The sequence below is a fragment of the Pelodiscus sinensis genome, chromosome 7, assembly GCF_049634645.1.
Source record: "Pelodiscus sinensis isolate JC-2024 chromosome 7, ASM4963464v1, whole genome shotgun sequence".
Classification (NCBI taxonomy): Eukaryota; Metazoa; Chordata; order Testudines; family Trionychidae; genus Pelodiscus; species Pelodiscus sinensis.
Genome location: NC_134717.1, coordinates 40,290,326 through 40,304,402, shown reverse-complemented (window position 1 = coordinate 40,304,402; position 14,077 = coordinate 40,290,326). Strand labels below are relative to the sequence as shown.

Below are 14,077 nucleotides of genomic sequence, written 5' to 3'. Positions count from 1 at the left end.
GCCTGAACACCAAATCATCTCACCACTCAGCTTTTTTGTTTGTTTTTAATCTACTGATTAGCAGCTGATGGGAGGGAGACAGAAACAAACCACAACCATCTATACAAAGCTTAGCGGCTGCAAATATTTTCCATCTTAGCCATCATACTGGTTAGCACCACTTATGCTCCCCAAACTCCTGTCCTATGACCCAACATCTCTTCCTTACCTTCTGAATTTGAGACACATTATTGTTATTATTAAGGAGATATACCTATCTCATAGAGCTTGAAGGGACTTTGAGATGTCATGAAGTCCAGCCCCCTGCCCTCACAGTTTTGCCCCAGATCCCTAAACAGCCCCCTCAAGGATTGAACTCAACACCCTGGATTTAGCAGACAAATGCTCAAACCACTGAGCTATCCCTCCCCCCTCCTTCTCTTTCACACCGCCAGGAACAAGAGGATCTAGAGCACAGAAGCAATTATTCACCTGACAATTCTGCTCTCAGTTCCTCTGCCGGGTTCAAAACCCTGGGCAGCCAAGAGGAGAAACTGCAAGGAAAGCCTTGCCCAGCCCCTAAAGAAGGGGTAGGGAACCTCAGCCTCTCCACTGACACGAGGCTGGGCACGCAAAATCTACTAAGCCCTGATCTGGGTGAAAAATGTGCGGGAGGGTTTTGTTTTTTGTTTTGGGTGTGTGGGTTTTTGGGGGTTTTTTTGCTTCTCGCTTGTGTGCAGCCCCCAACTGATCTTTCTGTGGGTCAATAGCACCTGCCCCAAAAAAAGATTTCCCATTCCCTTCCTAGAGCCCCAAAATGGTGCATGCTCAGCCCTTTTGTGAGGCTAGCACAGGCACAGTTCTGCCACATGCAGTGGCTGTGAGGGACTGGTGGGGGGCATGCTCACTCCCTCCCTGCAGATGGCATAGTCCTTTCACACACAGGAGCTATGAAGGGACAGAGCATGTTCAGTTCACTCAGAGCCTTAGGAGAATTTAGATGCAAACTCCAGTACATCAGAATTTGTTAAACATTGCAAAAAGAACACACTTTCCCGTAAGCTCATTCTTTGACCCTCTAACCTCAAACTGTAGTTCCCTCCTCCACATCAATATGTCCAGTGACCTGTTCTTTTTAAAAAAAGGAAAAGGCAGATTTTTGCCTGTCTACACCAGTTATTGCTCAAGATTATACTGGTAAAACTGCTTCAAATGAGAAGTAGTGTTGTAGCCATGTCAGTCCCAAGGCATGTGAGAAACAAGGTGGGTGAGATAATATCTTTTGTTGAACTAATTTCTGTCAGCATAAGACAAGCTTGCAAGCTTACAGAGCTCTTCTTCAGGTCAGGGAAATGTATTCAGATGCAAAACAATCTGTATTCAGATGTAAAACAATCTGTTCCATCTTGTATTTAGCTGTGACACTCAGTAAGTTTCCTAGACCTGAAGAAGGAGATTTTGTGGCATAGACGTTTGTCTCTGTCACAGACAAAAGTTGGTCCAATAAAAAATATTGCCTCATCTACCGTGTCTCTCTAATGAAAAGTGATTTTTAGCTCCACCATTAAATGCCAAAGAGATTACTAGGCTAAGGCTATCACTAGTTTTGCCTTAGGCCACATATGTTTCTCCCAGCGCTACTTAAAATTGAGTGTGTTTCTAGTCAACAGTAATGAATTTCTGTCCCTAGCAGCAAATAAAGAGACATCTGCTTCCTAAATTTATTCCATAAACAATCACCAACAGATTTTTAAAATAATGTCAGTTTTACAATACTGTGACATTAGAAGAGTTAAGTTTGCTTTCCCCTTCATGCATCATATTATAATTTTGAGCCATTCCTTTATTGCCAGGATTCTGGCATGCCAGTTTTATGGCACTCTCTCAATCTGTGAATATTTTACTTTATCAATGTGCAGAGTTAGGCAAACCGCTGTACAATATTGTATTTTTTAAAATTGTTTACCTAACACATTCTATTGACTCACTATGATTTCATATATTACTACTTTCCTGCTCCTTTTATTGTTAATAAAATTGCTCTTTATATATACTTATCTGATTCTAAAGAGGAACAACAGCATTCTCTTACTTTATTAAATGTATATGCATTTCAAGATAGAAATATTCATCTGGGAGTAAATTCTATTTCAAAGTTCCCTTCCTCTATCTCTCTCTTTATGTCTCTTATTGATGTTTCTGATTCAGCCAGACTCACATCTAACTGCAGTAATCACAAATTAAATGGATCTGTTAGTTTGTAGACCCAAAGGACCACTTTACCTTCTGCTCAGAGGGAATAAATATGCTTAAGACTAGCAAAAGCCATTTGAAAGAGAAGAATGTACCCTTTTCATATGCAAAAGATGGAATACGCAAATTTAAATGAGTTAACTTCCTTGAGATATGATATTCCTAATTTTCCCAGTATTATTCTTAATAGAACACTAATGTGTTTTATAAATAAAATGGCTTTTAAAAACTATTCTTTTAAAAAGCCTGAAATAGATCTTCTGACAGGATTTCCTAGGTTGCTCCATCTGCTACCTTTCCCCATCACTCCCTAAATATCTCCAGAAACACGTCTACCTTCTGAGTGGAAAATAAATGGATGCCTTTGGCTAAACTACACACATCGAGAAAACAAATGATAAGCAGTCATTACCAAAGTCAACAAGCTTGACTCCTCCTCCTGTTGTCAGAAGAATGTTGTTCCCTTTGACGTCACGATGAATGATTCGGTTATTGTGCAAATGTTGAAGGCCCTGTATGACCATAATGACAAAAAAGAAGTTTACTCCCATTATTTAAAAACAATTACCCTACTATTAGGGAGTGTAATGAAGACAATCTGCACTTCACGATAGAAACATGCGTGATATGCCCCCCTGCTGCTATAACAGCCGGCATAATAGTGTCATCATTACCATAGTTTATAAATGGAAAATGTACGAGAAGGGTAAATTGCACCCTCTACTGTCATTACAAGCCTGATGAACATCCTTACCAAGAGAGCACCATATAAGATGTATGAGATTATAGCTTCATCCAACCGTTGGCCACGCTTCAGCAAGCCTTTGACAAGGTCTGTGACAGAACCTCCATTACACAGCTGTGAAGAGAATGGGGGAAGGAAAAAAAGAAACAAAACACAAGACCTCTATTACTCAATAGACTTGTTTAGGTTGTGGATTCCTACTATACAAGTCTGCAACATAATACAAATCCCAGACCAAGTAGATTTCCACCTGCAATTATTTAAGTTGTCATCCTTGTCACAGATCATATTTTATTAACAATGTTGACAATAAATCACAGTACTTAGTGGGGAGGATGGAAAAGCAGAAGTCAGGGATTGTAGAATTTAACAAAAAGTGAAATATTAAAACAGCAAGACTATATTTTTTATAAAAACAGAATCTATAGATCCAGTTTAATTTATTTGAGTATTTTCACAACAATACATGCACTGTCTTTTTGAAAAACTGCTTTTGTGTAAAGAAAAGGCCAGAAAAGACAAGATTGATGCACTTGATAACTGGGAGGCAACAAATTATAGTCATTTCAAACCTTCACTCCATCAATGCTCCTGCTGGCAAGCAATATAAAATAGACAGCAGCCATATCTCTATGCTCAGACTTGATGGCATGCTCTGCCAACAACTGAGATTAAACATTCTGATCCAGAAAAGCACAGCTTCTTGCAAGCACTTTCCATTAATGGGCTTCCATACATCAAAGGAGGAGGAGGAAAAAAAGTAAAATTAGAACCTTTGTAAATGTGTTTTCACCCTCATCATTAGTTCATCATCCCTGGCCTTCTACCAACTGTTTCTTTTGCATCCTCCCACTTTGTCCTTTTCTTCCTTTTATATTTACAACTGTATGACACTTAAAATGAAAAGGAGCCTTGTTTGGGAGTGGTTTTTGGGCAGGGAGAGGTCACTGTATTTGTTTTTCTGGAGTCACCTCTCATCTTTGCAGAGTTGTTCTTTTTTCACCACACCAAGTTTTTGGTCATGTGAAAATCATGTCTATATCAACAAGATAACTAAATTTAAATCTGTCTTCCCTTTGCATTTCCAGTATTTAGCCTAAAAACTCTAACAAATGAAATCAAACAAATGGTATGAAATCAAATACTGTAATTCTCCTCTGAGATTGGTCACTCTCTCTCTCTCTCTCTCTCGTTTGTTTTTCTTTTCATCCTTAAATTTTGTCAGTCTAGTATCCATCTCTCTCTGTGTTAATTTGCTATGTGCTATGGGAGATATGGATATTTTCACCATACATTGTTACTATTACTAAAGGACTAAAAGCATCTATTAGAATTCTAAACTTTTCTGCACATGCAAAGTGCATTATGCAAGCTATTTAGGATTCAGAACACATGATACATTAGCTTCCTTTATGTAAATAAACTACTGGGCTACGTCTACACTGGGCCCTTTTCCGGAAGGGGCATGTTAATTTCAGAAGCCGTAATAGGGAAATCCGCGGGGGATTTAAATATCCCCCGCGGCATTTAAATAAAAATGTCCGCCGCTTTTTTCCGGCTTTTAAAAAAGCCGGAAAAGAGCGTCTACACTGGCCCCGATCCTCCGGAAAAAGTGCCCTTTTCTGGAGGATCTTATTCCTACTTTGAAGCGCCCTTATTCCTACTTTGAAGCGCCCTTTTCCGGAGGATCTTATTCCTACTTTGAAGTAGGAATAAGATCCTCCAGAAAAGGGCGCTTTTTCCGGAGGATTGGGGCCAGTGTAGACGCTCTTTTCCGGCTTTTTTAAAAGCCGGAAAAAAGCGGCGGACATTTTTATTTAAATGCCGCGGGGGATATTTAAATCCCCCGCGGATTTCCCTATTACGGCTTCTGAAATTAACATGCCCCTTCCGGAAAAGGGGCCAGTGTAGACATAGCCCTGAAGTAATATCTCATCAGTGGTTGATGCAAAAGCTCTTTTTTCCTTTTTTACCTGGTATCTTGTTCCATCCAGTTAGGAGGGAGTTCTTAAGCCACTATAACATACCTAAACTGTTAAGTGGAAAGGAGTGTGTGCAGTTACCTACCCATGTTTAGTTATTTGCCTGGGAACCCATCAATGCCATGTATAGTCTTTATTATCTTTATTGTACTTTGTACGTACTACTGAGATACATTGTGCTAATTTTATTCACATTCTTTTTTCATTATAAGCTAAAGTCAAATAGAAAAGTAATCTCAAGGGACTGGTAATGAGATATGAAGTCTTTCAGCTCTAGGCCATCACTTCCAACTCAAGTTGATTAAAAACTATACTATCTTATGGTTGTCGAATAGAATATGTGAAATGAATCACATTCTCTCCAAATAGCTATATGCACAAAAATCACCACCAAAACTGGCAATGACACCCATGTTGGTTGTCAATAGAAAGCTCTGGGATGAAACAACCCTGCCCCTAGAACAGGTCCTTGCATAGGAGAGCTAATGCATGGGGTTTTTTTTAGGAAAGAGTGGTTAAACTGCATTACAGAACTCTGTCATATTTCTTTTCTATGAATAAATATAAAATGTTAGTTCTAGGTGTAGCACTTTCCATCACCATATGACATTAAATTAAGGACCAACTTCTTTTAGTCCACTGAAGAACATAAGAACATAGATGATTACCTGTTGTGTTTACTCTCTCTGGGGAATCTGGCATTGGCCACTGTTGGTAGACAGGATATGGAGCTTGATGGACCTTTGGTCTGACCCAGTATGGTCGTTCTTATGATAGAATGATGTCCTAGAAAACTAGTGGTATGGTGCAACTTCCCCCTTAAGATCATTTTAATTTTCATGCTGGGCTTCATACACAATTAATCCTTTAGAAACATCCTAATCATCTGAGTGAAATTTTGGACCGATTGCAGTCAGGTAGTGTAGCCTGAATGACATCTCTCATTTTGAGAACACAGAGGCCTTCTAAATGGGCAAAATCTGCATATGCCATTTCAAGTGCTAGATATTCAACAGCATCCTGATATTAATTTTACACTGCCATTGTATCCTGTCAGCCCACATTTGCACTAGTGCTAGGTTTGATAAATATTGTGTGTGGTACTTTATCATGAAGTCTTCTTTGGATTGCTCAATGAGGGCTTGATGTCTCAGCACTAACACGTGTTTTCTTTGGTATGGAATGACTGTTTGCCTTCAAGTAAGAAAATGATTATGGAACCCATTCTATGTTTCTAAAGGCAGAACAAAGTACCCTGTGTATCAATAAAGTGCTACCACCATGCCTCCACCTCTGGGGCTTGTTAATGAATTAACACTAAATGTATTTTTGACAGGTGGATCTGCAAACACCTCCCATAGCCAGACTGATGAGAATACTGAGAACACTGAGACCCACTATTTGCTCGTTCTGTTTGTTCACTTCTAAAAGGGAGCACTGCACCCTAAAAATTTGTTTTAATTAAGTTTTAAGATTATCTAAATATCTTACCTCAAGAACTAGCCAGAGCTGTCCTCCCACGTATTGATCCGCTTTGTAATACATTCCATAAAACTTAACAACATTGGGATGATTGGGAAGAAACTGTAAAATATTATATTCTGCTTCAATTTCCTCATCCACGTCCTAAATGGAAAATGCAAACAAATGTGATGTATGCATATATAATAATTCAGTATAATACATATACTATATAGTTTAGAGCGTTTGTGTATCTGTCTGTCTGTCTGTGTGTCGGTCTGTCCATCCATTTGTTCAAAAACTCCTCCTAAATAGTAAGAAAAAGGGACATCAAATTTGGCCCTTGTCTAACTTAAGGCAAAGTCAGGTTTTGGTTGTGCCAAGACAATGCAATGTGCCTGGAATTCAACTATTTCTCATGAAATGCAAAGGGCGGGGTTTGGTAGGAGGCAGTTATACTTTAGAATGACCACACAGGAGCAGCAAGGGGGCCAGAAATAAGAATCAGGACAGCTGTAACCCCATCAGTCCAGCAGGGGGCAAGGGCAGAGAAAGGGACAAATATCTACTATATATTTCAGAGAGTTTGTCTGTCTGTCTATGTGTCTGTCTATTTCACAGCTAGGGAACATGCACCTCTCCCCTGTGCTGTGCCCGCTAAAGCTGCAGTGTCTAGGGACAGGAGCTTCTCACTTGGCCCCAAACTACTGAGGTTTTCAGGTACCAGGTTTTCCTATCTCCCTGAGGCAGACTGCATATTGAACCCCTCATCCCCACCCCACTTGCCCCCCTGAACAATTATTTGAACAATGGTAGGTTGTGGAATCTCCATCACTGGAGATATTTCAGAGCAGATGGAATAGACATCTGTCAGGGATGATTTAGATGGTACTTGGTCCTGCACTGAGGGCAGGGGACTGGACTTGACAATCTCTCAAGGTCCCTGGCAGTTCTAGTATTCTAGGATTCTATGATTTAAATTAAGAAAAACAAAATGTATTTGAGTTAAGGATGTGAGCAACACCAGGTAAATCTTGTAGCAAGTAAATATTAAAGGATAAAAAGAAACACCTATACATTATGTTATACTGTTAAATGTCTTGTCATGCACTGAAAACAGTCTAATCAAATTACAAAATCTGGTCAAAATCCATCACACCACAATTGTCTTATTACAAATAAAAGTGTGAACTCCATGTGTAGTCAGGAGTTTTGCCTCAAGGGTACTCTTAATGCATAATACACTGCTACCACAAAAAGTTGGCTCACTTGTCTAAATGGAAAATTTGCATATATATCTTTTCTAATCTGTTTCTTAAATTGGCATTTCTGATAGATGAGCTAATGTAAACACATGGATCTTAGCTTCATTTTTTCTTTTTAAAGTAATTAGATGAATCCGTTTACATAGCAGTTCTAAAATACATTAAATGGGTCATGAATATAAATAAATACATCTTTAAAACAGGAGACATTTATACAAACTAAAGCACACAGTAAAAAATATAGGAACTATTAAACAGAGTAAAAATCAAAATCCACAAAATAAGCACATAGTACCAATTATTTGTCTAAAGATGATTTTTGTGAAGATGAAATAACAAAGGGCCAACTATACTGAACAATAAGCCCTTCATGAGCCCTAGTTCAGCAAATCACTTAAGCACATGCTTAAAGTGTATTCCTATTCAGCACAGACTTTGACTTTAACAGGACTTGAGCACATGATTCAAAGTTAAGCATGTGCTTAAGTAATTTGCTGGATAGAGATAGTTTGCTGTATCAAAACCCTGATGTATTACTCCTTTAATCTCATACTAGAGGGCTGCGCCTCCTGCCTGCCCCCCCCCCCCCCCCCCCGTCCACCACAACTGGATTGTGGCCTTTCCTCCTACCCATGTCGCCACAGGAGATGGGCCATCGCCAGCCCTTCCTGCAGCCAGATGGGGGCTAGACTACTGGGCCTGCCCCAGGTTTAAGACTAGAAACAGGATGCTGAGGCCAGATGGGGGCTGAGCCCCAAATGAGGCCTTGCAGGCCAAGCTTCATTTAAAATAAAGTAAAAATATTATGTTCAAAAAACAGGTTTCAACATTGTCTTTATTTATGGCGGGGGGGAAACCTTTTTTGGGTTGGGGGCCACTGACTTACAGAAAAATCAGTCAGAGACCACACAAGTAAAAAGGGAGGAAAAAGCCCCTCCAAAACCCTCCAGCCCTCATGGATGTGGCCCCCAACCAAAACACCTCACTCCTCTGGTGTCCCAGCCCCATGGTGGGGAGAGGAAGGACTGAGGTTCAAGGCCTCAAGCCAAATTAACTCTTCTGGGGTTCCAGGGTTAGTGGATTTTGGGTCCCCCTAGGCTCAGGGTGGGGCCAAAAATGAGGGGTTCAGTGTGCATGACAGGGATGCCAGTGCGTGGGATAGGTGCAGCCAGGATATGGGCAGAGGTAGATGCAGGAGGGGTTGAGGTCTGGGTGGGAGGTAGGATGCAGGAGCAAGCTGGGAGTAGGGTGTCTGGCCAGTGGGAGAGGGAGGGTGGAGAGACTGTCCAGGAGGGATGTCTGGCTAAGGGGGAGGTACAGGAGCTGGCCAACCCCTTTCTGTCTACCACAGCAGGCTCATGCCCCCTCCTCCTACCCCCTGCTGCAGCAGGAGGGGGGCTGTTACCAGTCCTTCCTGCGGCCAGATGGGGGCTGAGCACAGGGCCTGTCCCAGGATCAGGGTTGGGAACAGGTCACTGTGGCCAGATAGGGGTTGGGCCCTGATTAGGCAGGGTATCTGGCCAGGGGGAGGGGACAGGAGCAGGGGAGGGTACAGGACTAGGCTGGGGGTGGGATGTCTGGGTGGGAGGAGTTTTTAACATCTGTTCATAGGATTGGCCACCAGAATAACTAATAATCAGGTACCAGGTTCTTAATTGACTGAAATGTCCTGCCATTGGTGACTCAGGGTGCAACCGTAGCACCTGATCTTGGGAATTGGATAGTGGTCATCCACTGAACAGTGTGGACCCCACAGACAAATTGGAACTATTTAAAGAGAAAGTGAAGGCTTTCTGTTCCCCTTCATAGTACTCATTCTTGCAGGCATTGGTCTTCTCTTCATAGACTCAGGATAGTACATAACCATAAAGTCAAACTGAGAGAGGAAAAGGGCCCAGTGAATTTTACATTAATGGAATCGTTGTGTTCCCTGTAAATGCTCCAAATTCTTGCGATCTGTCCTGACGTGGACAAGGACATAGGCCCCCTCAAGGAGGTAGTACAATTCCTCAAAAGCAGACTGGATGACCAGGATCTCCTTGCCCCATACATCATCTCTCACCAGGAGAGAGTTTCCAAGAGAAGGCAGCATAGGGATGAAGCAACTGGTTCGAGGACCACACCTATTGCAAAGTCCAAGGCATTGGTCTTAACTATGAATGCCTTTGTAGGCTCTGGATAGGTTAAAATAGGGGACAGAAAATAAAAAAACTTTTTCAAGTCATCGAAAGTTGCCTGCATGTTAGGGGATCAGGTGAACTTTCTGAGGAGGGATTTTATAAAGGCTACCAGGTCAACAAGTCCTTGGACGAACTGCTGGTACAAATTTATAAATCCAAGAAATCATTGCATTCTTCATATATTCAAGGGGGCCTTCCACTTGTTATGGCTGCAACCTTGTGAGGGTCCATGGCAAGTCCTGCTGGAGAAATGACACAGCCCAGAAACTCCTTGTCAAATTCACATTTAGGTGTTCAGAGGCTGGCAGGGCTGGCGAGGACCGGTAAGGAAAGGAGCCAGGGTTAGAAGGGAAGCAAGTCTGACACAGGTTTGGGTGCTGCTGGTGCCACCAGGTTTCAGTATGGATCAGTTGGCTCTTCCATCCAATCAGGGAGAACAGTCACTTAATGAAGGCTTACTGGACGCAATTGAGCACATCGGGTTGCTAGGCGACTGCAGGCAGCTGAATTCCTGACAGTATTCCTCAGTTCCTGTCTTAACTATTGTGCGCGGTCGCTGTGCATTGATAAAAAACTGCTGCTTTCTATTCTACAGTTGGAAGCACTTCAGTGGTGGGTGCAGGTTGTCCATAATAGAGTTTGTTTAGATTTTACAGTGATGTGAGATCCTTCATGATGAACAGCACTGTATGAATGTAAGATTTGACCATAAGTGTCTTGGAAATGCCACTGTACAGTCTGATCATGTTCATGTTCCAGCTGCTGCAATCCTGCAGACCTAAAATCTGTACTAGTGAATTACTCAGGTGTGCTGCCAGAAATCAAAGTCAGCATGAATGCTGATTCTGAATAGCATATAAGACTCTGTAAGGGGCAGCTCTTCACCAGGAGCTAAATAACTTTCACTCCCATTGGCATCTGAATAGAAAGTGCTCAGGACTAGAGTTGGCTGAAAAACAGAAAACAAGGTGCAATTTCCAAGTGACTGTTTGGGTCAATCAAATTCAGGCCTCTCATTATTCTTGTTGTGACATTTAGGGGTTGCCTGTTCATCATATGAACACATATTTGTACGTGAACAAGCATATTCCCTACTTAGTTACCATCCGTTGAGTGTCATTTGCATTTTGATATTCTGCTGTGTGAGAAGTTTCAGTCACCCAATATGGGAACAGACTGCCATGTGACTTAAATAAACAATGAGAATAGTTTGAGTCAATCGTTTTCTAACATCTCATTGGCTGAAATTTGCATAAAACCAATAATGAGTATTTGTGAATTACAACTAACCACAAATTCTATCAAGTCATCAGGGCCACCAATGGGCGGGGATGGAGGGTAAGGGGGGAGTTGCCCCAGGGCCAGAGGGTGGTGTCTGGTGATTTAAAAGGACACATGGCTCAAATCCCTTTAAATTGCCGCCGGAGCTCCATGCAGAGCGGGTCATGTGGCCCCTTCTGCTAGAGGCTGGGTCTGGAGCCAACCCCTCCACACACACATTGCCTCAGAGCTCAACAAAATCTATTGTCAGCCCTGCAAGCCATGAATGATTCACAAATACAGAAAAGGCAAAAATAATTATTCTAAAGAGATCATTGAGTCTGCTCTGAACAGATTTAGCACTTCGTAGGACTGTGTGCTAAATCATACAAGAGTCTTACAAAGGGGTCCTTATGAAGCTGGATTCAGGGTTGAAACATTTTTTTCCCCTTCTAAATCAAGTAACCCATGATTCAAAAAATGATTCAACCCTGCTCATAATTTGTTTAACATTTCCCTCCAGGACGTTTTCAGTTTGCCTAAACTCTGAGTCAGAGCATCAAGCCTATTTGAGAGTAAAACCTTTTAATTTGAACAATGACATTATGATTAAAATGGGATTATAATCTTTTACTTACACTGATAGGATCCAGAATTTTTACAGCTGCCAGACTCCCATCTTCCTTATTGGCAACCTTATAGACTTTACCATACGTGCCTTTTCCAATGGTCTCTATAATTTCCCAAGTATCTGAGGGATCAGCTAATGATGCCAGTCTAATCATATTGGGATTACATTGAAATAATCCATATAGCGGTGTCCTGGAAAACAAAGTTTGTTGTGAAAAATGATTGTACATTTTTGAATGTTGTGGGATTTCTTTCAACTGTTTCTTATTCATTTATTTACAGGCAGTCCCCGAGTTACGCGGATCCGACTTATGTCGGATCCGCACTTACGAACGGGGCTCTCTCGCCCCGGAGCTCGCAGGCAGTGGGACCGCCCAGAGCGCAGCGGTCCCGCCACCTCGACCTCCGGGGCGAGAAAAGCTGCTCCGGGTGCCCCGGTCTGCTGGGGACCGTCTCCAGCAGACCAGTGACACACGGAACAAAGCTGGGGAGGCGGAGGGGTCCCGTGCCTCTGAGGCTTTGCTCTGGCAAAGCCTCAGAGGCGCGGGACTCCGCCGCTGCTGCAGCTTTGCTCCGGGTGTCCCTGGTCTGCTGGGGACCGTCTCCAGCAGACCAGGGACACCTGGAGCAAAGCCGGGGAGGCCGAGGCGCGGCACCCCGCTGCTGTGGCTTTGCTCCCCGTGTCCCTGGTCTGCTGGGGGAGGGGGACCCCGCTAGTGCCCTCCCCCCCAGCAGACCAGGGAGATGTGGAGCAAAGCCCCGGGCCTGTGGTAGAGCAGGTAGGGCGCTGCCGGTTGGTCCCGCAGCACAGCTCCTTGGCGCTACTGGACTAACCCAGCAGCACCCCAGCTGCTCTGCCCCAGGCGTCCCCAAGTCAGCCGCTGCTGAAACTGACCAGTGGCTGACTACAGGAAGCCCCAGCCCCGGGCTTCTTGGAATCAGCCGCTGATCAGTTTCAGCAGCAGCTGACTTGGGGATGCCTGGGGTTCTTAAGTTGAATCTGTATGTAAGTCAGAACTGGCGTCCAGATTCAGCCACGGTTGAAACTGATCAGTTTCAGCAACGGCTGAATCTGGATGCCAGTTCCGACTTACATACAGATTCAACTTAAGAACAAACCTACAGTCCCTATCTTGTACGTAACCCGGGGACTGCCTGTATTGAACTGGGTGAGGGGCATGCAGAATATGGCATTAGCTGCTCACACACAACAGCAAGTGAGAGTTATAAGATCAAGAATACATATTCCTGCGCATCCAGAAATATAATTTATGCTATCATGTGCCGAAACTGTCTGTCTGCTATGTACATTGGACAAACGTCTCAGACACTTCGCCAAAGGATCAATGCCCACAAAACAGATATTAGACAGGATCACAAAGAAAAAACAGTTTCTTACCATTTCAACCAGAAAGGACACTGTCTCAACGACCTAATTACCTGCATCCTACTCCAGAAGACTTTCAAATCTGCACTTGAAAGGGAATCCTCTGAACTGTCATTCATGCTAAAATTCGACACTCTCCACGGGGGGCTCAACGAAGACACCAACTACCTTACCCATTACAAAGATAGCTTCCCCAATTATCACCTCTAATACCATTAGCTCACAGACATTTACCTTTCCCCACCTCTAATATCATTAACTCACAGACATTTACCTCCTCCTCCCCCCCCCCCCCCCCCCCCGCATCCTCCTTCTGTTCTGAAATGTGATTTGTCCTTTTCATATGTGTTCATTTTTTTTAATTGTGTCCTTTGGTATATATGGTTGTGACTATTTTCTTCCACTATTTGATCTGAGGAAGTGGGTCTGGCCCATGAAAGCTCATCATCTAATAAACCATCTTATTAGTCTTTAAAGTGCTACATAGTCCTGTATTTTGTTTCAGCTACACCAGACTAACACGGCTACATTTCTATCACACAACAGCAGAAATTGAGGGACCTATTCTCTGTGAATTTATTGAGTTATTTTTTGATCCCCATTATAACTCGCCTTCATAACATTCTCTGGAAAAGAGTCCTCCCCCTTAATCATCTCTTTTTGAAACTGAAAAGTGCCAGCCTTTTTAATCTCTCCTCATATTGAATGTGTTCAGCACTCCTAATAATTTCTGTTGCCCTTCTCTGTAACTTTTCCAAATCTAGTATCTTTTTGTTGAGAAGGGATGACCAAAATTGCGCAAAGTATTAAATATCTGGCCATACCTTGGATTTACATAGAGGCAATATGATAATTTCTATCTTATTCTCAATCCTTATCCTAATGAGTCCCAATATTCTATTAGGTTTTTAAAATTACCACTACACAGGGAGCAG

General features: G+C 42.5%; 1 protein-coding gene across 1 annotated transcript in view; it reads right to left on the bottom strand.

Moving 5' to 3' along the window:
* MYO3B (myosin IIIB) overlaps positions 1 to 12,210 on the bottom strand; it is a 344,336-nt gene extending 332,126 nt beyond the window's left edge. The window contains exons 1-4 of the mRNA XM_075933604.1: positions 11,764 to 12,210; positions 6,451 to 6,585; positions 2,987 to 3,091; positions 2,645 to 2,744 (exon numbers count right to left, since the gene is read on the bottom strand). Coding sequence (XP_075789719.1) covers positions 2,645 to 2,744; positions 2,987 to 3,091; positions 6,451 to 6,585; positions 11,764 to 12,027 — 604 coding nt within the window. The 5' untranslated portion in view covers positions 12,028 to 12,210. The remainder of the gene's footprint in view (positions 1 to 2,644; positions 2,745 to 2,986; positions 3,092 to 6,450; positions 6,586 to 11,763) is intronic.
* Between the last annotated feature and the right edge of the window lie 1,867 nt (positions 12,211 to 14,077).